The 7,259-nt window shown below is 62.3% G+C and overlaps 1 protein-coding gene across 1 annotated transcript in view; it reads right to left on the bottom strand.

The window, feature by feature from the left end:
- Positions 1-7,259, bottom strand: part of TBC1D10A (TBC1 domain family, member 10A) — a 13,670-nt gene that overhangs the window by 2,996 nt on the left and 3,415 nt on the right. Inside the window, exons 2-9 of the mRNA XM_009997286.1 lie at positions 6,080-6,179; positions 3,272-3,379; positions 2,916-3,022; positions 1,867-1,981; positions 1,699-1,764; positions 1,200-1,389; positions 708-862; positions 7-31 (exon numbers count right to left, since the gene is read on the bottom strand). Of these exons, the coding sequence (XP_009995588.1) occupies positions 7-31; positions 708-862; positions 1,200-1,389; positions 1,699-1,764; positions 1,867-1,981; positions 2,916-3,022; positions 3,272-3,379; positions 6,080-6,179 (866 nt within the window). The remainder of the gene's footprint in view (positions 1-6; positions 32-707; positions 863-1,199; positions 1,390-1,698; positions 1,765-1,866; positions 1,982-2,915; positions 3,023-3,271; positions 3,380-6,079; positions 6,180-7,259) is intronic.

Genomic DNA, 7,259 nt, shown 5'->3' with positions numbered 1-7,259 from the left:
TCTGACGCTCTGTCACCGGCAGCTCGATGACCTGCAGGGGACAGGCTCGTGCCATCAGCATCTCCCCCAGCAGTGACAGTGTCACTGTGCTGAAACCCTTCCAGTATTGGGGTGTGGGACACCCCCCCAGGGCAGGGGAAACCCCAAATCCAGAGCTTATCATGGAATCTGAGAACCCCAGACTGGTGTGGGTGAGAAGGGACCCTAAAGATCATCCAGCTCCAACCCCGTGCCATGGGCAGGGACACCTCCCACTAGAACAGGTTGCCCCAAGCCCCATCCAACCTGCCCTTCAACACTGCCAGCTTCTCTGGGCAACCTGGGCCAGGGTCTCACCACCTTCACAGCAGAGAATTTCTTCCTCATGTCCAATCTAAATCTCCCCTCTTTCACTCTAAAGCCCTTCCCCCTCATCCCATCCCTCCCTACCCTTGTCCCAAGCCCCTCCCCAGCTTTCCTGGAGCCCCTTCAGGCACTGGAAGGTGCTCTAAGGTCTCCCTGGAGCTTTCTCTTCTCCAGGCTGAACACCCCAGCTCTCCCAGCCTGTCTCCAGAGCAGAGCTACTCCAGCCCTTGGATCATCTCCATGGCCTCCTCCAGACTTGCTCCCCATGCTACTCCAGCTCTACCCACCCAGGGGCAGCCCAGTCCAGCGGTGTGGCCAAGTGGGGTGCACTTGGCCCCTAGACTCCCCCTCAGGCACCTCACCTCCTGCACCAGGAAGGTCTCCTGCATGATCTTGGGGCTGAGGGCCCTCAGCCTCTCCATGGTCTCATACTGGCCCTGGCAGGACTTGAGCTTGTCCGAGGAGCCCAGGGTGTGTTTGAGCAGCACCAGGCCCACCCGGAAGATGATCTTCACCCCTACAAGGGGAGAGGTGAGGGAGTGAGCACCCAGTGGGACAAAATGACACTGCCACCATGTCCCTCAGATGCTGTGGGGCACCTGGTCCTGGTCCTGCCAACACTTAGGACAGGCATGAGGGTAAATTTAGGATGCACGTGCCCTCTAACCCCCAGGAAAAGAGCCTGGTCTCCACCCCAGCCAGGTGGCTGCCCCACATCTGCCCTAAAACAGGTCCCACGTGCCAAGCACAAACTGCCACAGCAGCACAACTGCTGCAGCCCCAAGTGCCATTCAGACACCACGGGGGCTGCAGCTGGTCACCCCAGGAGGAGGAGGATGGTGAGGAGCTCCTACCTTCGCAGAAGAACATGTCCCAGACGCGCAGGACGGAGCTCCAGGGCAGGGTGCGGGAGAAGGCGCACATGAACCACTCTGTCATGTAGAGGATGGGGTCGATCTTCTGCTTGCTCAGGTGCTTGTAGGCCACAGGTGAGACCTTGTGCAGCAGTGAGAAGAGGATCTGCCCATCCAGCTGAATGGCCTCCTGTGGGGACAGCATCAGTGCCAAGCTCCTGGTGAGTGCTTTCACCCCAGCACCATCCTACCAGCCCCAGAGGAGGAGCAGCCCACCCTCCAGACCTGGCTATGGCAGCAGAGATGCCCCACAGCTGCCAGCAGCACACTTAGGCTAATCCCTCATTCCTGGTGCTCCTGGAGGCCATGGCACAACATGGAGACCATGGGAGCACCCAGGATTTCACCAAGCTCCCTTCTTTCTCTGGGGGGAGCTTTCAGCCTGGGGACATCACACATCCCTGCCACTGTGGAAGGCACCACGGGCCCCTTCACTCACCAGCTTCTCACTGTAGTAGCCAGGCAGGTACTTCTCACAGATCTGCACCAGGCACCAGAAGGCTTGCTGCAAGGCAAGGGACAGCCAGTGAGCACCCAGGTGTCCCTACAGGACATCCTTGCAGCCCCCATCAGCCCTCCAGCCCCCCGGGTGTCCCCACCCTCCTACCTCGGCTGGCATGTGCATGAGCAGCACGGCGGCGATGGGGGCCTGGGCCTGGCAGTACCCCTCCTCGGGGCGGTACAGCGTGTACGCCTTCAGCACCCGGAACAGGTCCTGCTGCCTGCAGAGACAGCCCGGGGAGGGAGAGGTGGACAGAGGCCACAGACAGGGCCCAGCAGCCTCCCCCTTGGGCCACAGCAGGGCTGGGCACCAGACACCGGCCACTTGGCCACCCCTCTCCCCCCATAAACCGGGGTCAGTCACTTGCTGGGAGCCCTAATCCACACAAACCCAGGGCTCTGGGAGCTTGATAAGCTCCAGGAAGCTCCCTGACATGGGGGAATGGCATTTCTCTGGTGATTTTCTGGAGCATCTCTTCTACGGACACAAGCTGAGAGTTGGGGTGTTCAGCCTGGAGAGGGGAAGGCTACAGAGAGACCTCAGAGCACCTTCCAGTGCCTGAAGGGACTCCAGGAAAGCTGGGGAGGGACTTGGGGGGAATGGTCTTAAACTAGAGCAGGGTTGATGTAGATTAGACATTAAGAAGAAGTTCTTTACTGTGAGGGTGGTGAGACACCCAGGTTGCCCAGAGAGGTGGTGGAGGCCCCCTCCCTGGAGACATTCAAGGCCAGGCTAGATGTGGCTCTGAGCAATCTGATGTAGTCAAAGATGTCCCTGCTCACTGCAGAGGGCTGGACTAGATGACCTTTAAAAGTCCCTTCCACCCCAACACATTCTGTGATTGTATGATTCTGTGAAATGGGGGCCACAGCCAGCTGGTCCCTCCCTCTGCCCTCCTCCTGCTGCAGTTTCCACCCCACCAGGTGGCAGATCCAGTGCCAAGGGCTGCAAGCCCTGCACCAGCCCCTGGAAAGTCATCCTGTTCTCAGCCCACGTCTGGACACTCTGTGAGCTGGTGGGTGTAATGACCACAGGGGACACCACAGGGGACACCACGGGGGACACCCTGTGAGCTGGAACAGACAGTGGCCACCCCAGAGTGCTGGTCCAGCCTAGTGGCTACTGAGGAGCAGACATGCAGCAGCCCCACTCACCCATGGCCTCCGCGCGAGACGAACATCTCGTGGAAGGGGAACTGCCGATGGAGATCCCGCTCGATCACGTCCAGCCACTTCGGCTCCCCTGGCAGGACATCCAGCTCCTGGGGAGAAAAGGGCTGGGCTCAGCAACACCCTACTCTGGCACATGGAGCCCACGGTGAGCCCCAGGCAGCCCTGGAGTAGCCACGGGCTGGACTGGGCTGTGTCCCAAACACGAGCCCCATCAGGTTGTGGGTCAGCCCATGCTGGGCACTAGCCCCCTTGACTCTTCCCCCGTGTCTGGGACCCCAGCCTAGAAGGAACAAGAGCCATCCCAACACTGTCCTCCCCCACCAGCACACCTCACTCACATCAAACTTGCCCATGTTCTGCTCCAGCTTGACCTTGCTCCCCGAGAGGTACTGCCAGGCACGGCCCCGCAGCGAGGGCGGGATCCCCTTCTGGCACCGCAGTCGGATCTGCAGGGAGAGACACAAATGGCACCAGGACACCAGGGAGCAAAGAGGCCCTGGGGCAAGCTGGGAGCCAGGCCCAGCACCACAGCCACAGGCTGGTCCCCAGCTGCCTCCCTGCCCCAGAGAATGTGTCCCTGAGCCCCTGAGAACACTCAGCCACACGTCCCATGACAGCACCTGGTGTCACACAGAGCTATGGGATGGCACAGGGACCCCCAGCCAGGGACCCTGCTCACCCCTTCTCCCCAGCCTGGCACTCAACAGATGGCTGCCAGGAGCCCAGCAGAGGCTTTGTGGTTTGCAGAAAGCTCCAAACAATCTGGCACTGCCTCAAAGCAGGATCCTGCTGGGAGCTGGAGCAGCAGATGCTGGAGCCAAGGTGGGGAGTGGGCAGCTCCCTCTCCAGCCCAGCCCACGGGAAGCTCTCTGCAGGGCTGCACCTCCTGCTCACCCCTGGGGCTGTGGGGAGCAGGGAGGTGCTGAACATCCTGTCCCCCTGCCTTACCCTGGGTGGATGGGCAGGCCTGGCCTCAGCTCCAGGCACAGCCAGCTCCCTGGGCAGACTCCCAGGGCCCAGTTTCCTTGGCTCAAGGCTCTGGCCAGGACCAAAGTCCAGACAAGGCAGCACCAGGTGGTAACCAGGGGCTGAGCTGGCTTAACCCTGCCACTGCCAGCCTTGAGCAAGACCAGAGACCGCCCCCACACACACCCTGCCTCTGCCCCTGGGGAAGCAGCAGCACCATCTCCCCAGAGCCTTGCAGGCTGAGGCCCCCAGAGACCGGTGCTTTCAGCCCAGTTCCCTCACATAAACCCTGCAAAACCCCAGCTTGGCCTCCATGCCTCATGTCCCTGTGCAGGTGGCACGTGTCAGCTGTCAGAGGTGCCAGGGCTCTGTGAGCCACGGCCAACAGCTCCCCAAGCCTCTCCAGGCCTCTCCTGCCTTCCCAAACTTCCTTTTCCCAGTTTACTGGTGTAACTGGGGAGCAGGCAGTCGAGTTTCCCAGCAGCATGGTGGCAAGGCTGTGTTCCCAGGGGAGTTTGCTGCTCCCTGGACGCAGTGCTGCTTGTTTACCCGGGCAGGTCCTGAGCCCTGTGAGCCCTTTGTGCCAGCAGGAAAGGTGGCAGGCGATGCCCTGCGAGCAGCTCTGCTGCTGCTGCTGCCTGCTCCCTTTCCCAGCCAGCTCCCCTTCCTGCTGCCTGAGCTGCCAGGAAGGAAGCTACCTCACTGGGTTTCAGTTCAGCCAGGGCCAAAGCCAAGCATCTCATCCCCTCAGCTCCACATCGGCTCCATTGCCACTGTCCTGGGGGTGGTACCCAGAACCTTGGATCCCACCACGGCCTTCCATGGGACCAGAAGCACGGCTGGGCTGAGGGATGCTGGAGGAGAGGAGCAGCCCGAGTGGTGCCTGTCCCTGCCCAGCAGCAGGAGCCGCCCACACGTCTGTGCTCCTGCGGCTTGGCTGGGAACGCAGGGAGCAGCCCCGGCACTGCCACGGCCCAGCACCACCCGGATCCAGGCAGGAGAGCAAAGGGAGGGACCGTTTTGGGATTGTGTGAGCAAGCCTGCCAGCACCTGGCCCAAGAGATCCCCAGGCAGTGAGCCAGAAAAGCGCCGGGGTTTTCCAGAGGCACAGGGAGCTCCTGGGCAGCAGCAGCACCCGGGCTCCTGCCAGAGCACAGACTGTCACAGCCTCCCAAGCCAGGCCTGGCAACCTGTCCCGAGCAGCCCCAAGGCACCAGGAACAAGGCAGCTCTCTGGAGCAGACCTCTGAGGCTCTGGACATGAATTTTTGCTGCCAGACTACAGAGTCCCCCAGGGAGCTCCACCCAAGCACAGGGGAGCTCCTCTGCCAGCCGTGCAGCTGCTGGAGCCTTCACCCAGGCCCAGGGAGCACTGGAAACCGCCTGCAGAACAGAGCGCCCACCCGCTGCCTCCTGGAAAGCTCTCCCAAATCCTTTGCAAGAGGCCAAGAAACAGATGAGGGATGGCTGCGTGGTTGCCCAGGCACCGAGCAGGGACAGCGCTCTAGGAGCACGGCACATGAGCAGTGCCAGGAGGCTCTGCCAGGACAGGGGGGAGGAGGAGGAGGCCTTTCAGCTGCTCTCAGGCTTGCTGGCCCCTGCCAGCAGCCTCACCACTCCCAGGGGACACACAGCAGCATCCCAGGACCTGCTGCATCCCACCTCTGCCTCATTGCTGGCTCAGGAAGTCAGGGAGCACCAACAAACCGAGCCACACAAACCCCCAGCACACACCACGGGTCTCTTGGGGACCCCAGCTTGCAGCCAAGCACATCAGGCTCAAGCATTTCCTACCCGGAGCTTTTTTTGGTCTACAAGATGCTCAAACCAGAAGTTTCCATGACTGAACAATTCCCATGGCTGCCTGCAGGCAGCCAGAGAAGCCCAAGGAAGGCTCCAGCGCGGCGGGGAGCAGACGGGAGCAGCAGCAGGCTGGCTGGGGGACCACAGGCTCAGCCCCCACCCCGCTCCATTTCCCTCCCACCACAAGAAGCATCACAGGGAGGGGACAGCCCATTGGAGCCAATGGAATCATCCAAAGCCAACACATCCATCTGAGGGGACCTGGTGACACCGAGGCTGCCCCAAAGCCTCGAGGGGACATGGCTGCACCCGTCTGTTCCTCCCCGCCACCTGTGCAGCTGTCCTGGGGCAGCCCCAGGGGACAAGGCTGTCACTCACTTTCTTGTGTTTTTTGGCCATCCACTTGTCCCAGTTGTTGAGCATGTCCAGCCACTTGGACTCCCGCTGCCGCAGCACCTCCAAGGGCACCTCCTCCAGCCTGTGGGACGTGGGGAAAGGCCAGTCAGCGTGGGGTGCAAGCCCTGCTGGCACCACAGAGCCCCACCAACCCCCCTGAAGCTCCCTCCAGCCACCTGCCTGCTCCTCCCAGGCACAGAGCCCACCCAGGACATGCTGGAGCACGCCAGTGTTTGGGTGGTGCCAGAAGGACTCATTGCCCGTTAAGTCACCACCCTGGCACAGCCCAAAACCTCTCGGGAGCAGAGCCCGAACATCCCCAGGGACCTGTGCCCAGAGATGGGCACACCAGGAAGGCAAGAACAGAGCAGCACGGCCAGAGCCTGAGCTGAGCACAGCCCAACCCCCCGGGGGCTGGCTGTGGGTGGGGAAAGCCAGGGCCATAAGCACCATGTCAGCAGCGCAGCCCTGGCCCTGCTCGCACCCCAAAAGCCTGGAGCTGCTCCAGGCCCGGCGCTGAGCCCGGCCCAGGGTCCCCCAGGAGGGATGGGAGTGTTTTCCAGCCAGAGCTGGGTCTAGCCAGGGAATCTGATTTAACCCTGCCGAAGCAGGCAGGGATGCTGCCAGCAATGGAGGAGCCTCCAACCCCCCAGGCACCCTCTGTTTTCACCAGCGGGGAGCTGGGGTGACAGACACCCCGGGGACAGCAGAAGGTCCTTCAGGGAAGCAGCCTTGATGCCTTCCCGGGCTCAGCCCCACGGCCACGCTGATCCCAGGAGCCCCCAGATCCTTTCCGAGCACCCGACGACACCGATCTGGTCCCAGAGCATCCCTGGGGAGGTGCAGAGCACCCAGCCCCGCTGCAGGACAGACCTCTGGGCGCTCAGAACAGGAAAGGAGCAGCAGGGCGAGCCCAGGGCCGCATCCAGCTGGCAGTGACCCTGCCCAGCCCTGCCGGTCCCACCCACCCCAGAGGGTCAGACGGGGCTGGGGCGATTGTTTTGGAGAGAAACCCTCACCGAAGGGATCCGCTTTGCTCAGCACGGCCAGGGCAGCTCAGTCTGGCACGGGGATGGATGGAGGGAGCACTGGCCCCGAGCCGGGGAGCTCGGGCTACCGGAGGAGCTGGGGCTCTCCGAGGCGGGGGGAGCTCGGGAGCACT

Source organism: Chaetura pelagica, unplaced genomic scaffold (genome assembly GCF_000747805.2).
Source record: "Chaetura pelagica isolate M959 unplaced genomic scaffold, ChaPel_1.0 scaffold1094, whole genome shotgun sequence".
Taxonomy (NCBI): Eukaryota; Metazoa; Chordata; class Aves; order Apodiformes; family Apodidae; genus Chaetura; species Chaetura pelagica.
Note: the sequence above shows the minus strand (reverse complement) of the source record. Positions and strands in the feature narration are given on the sequence as shown.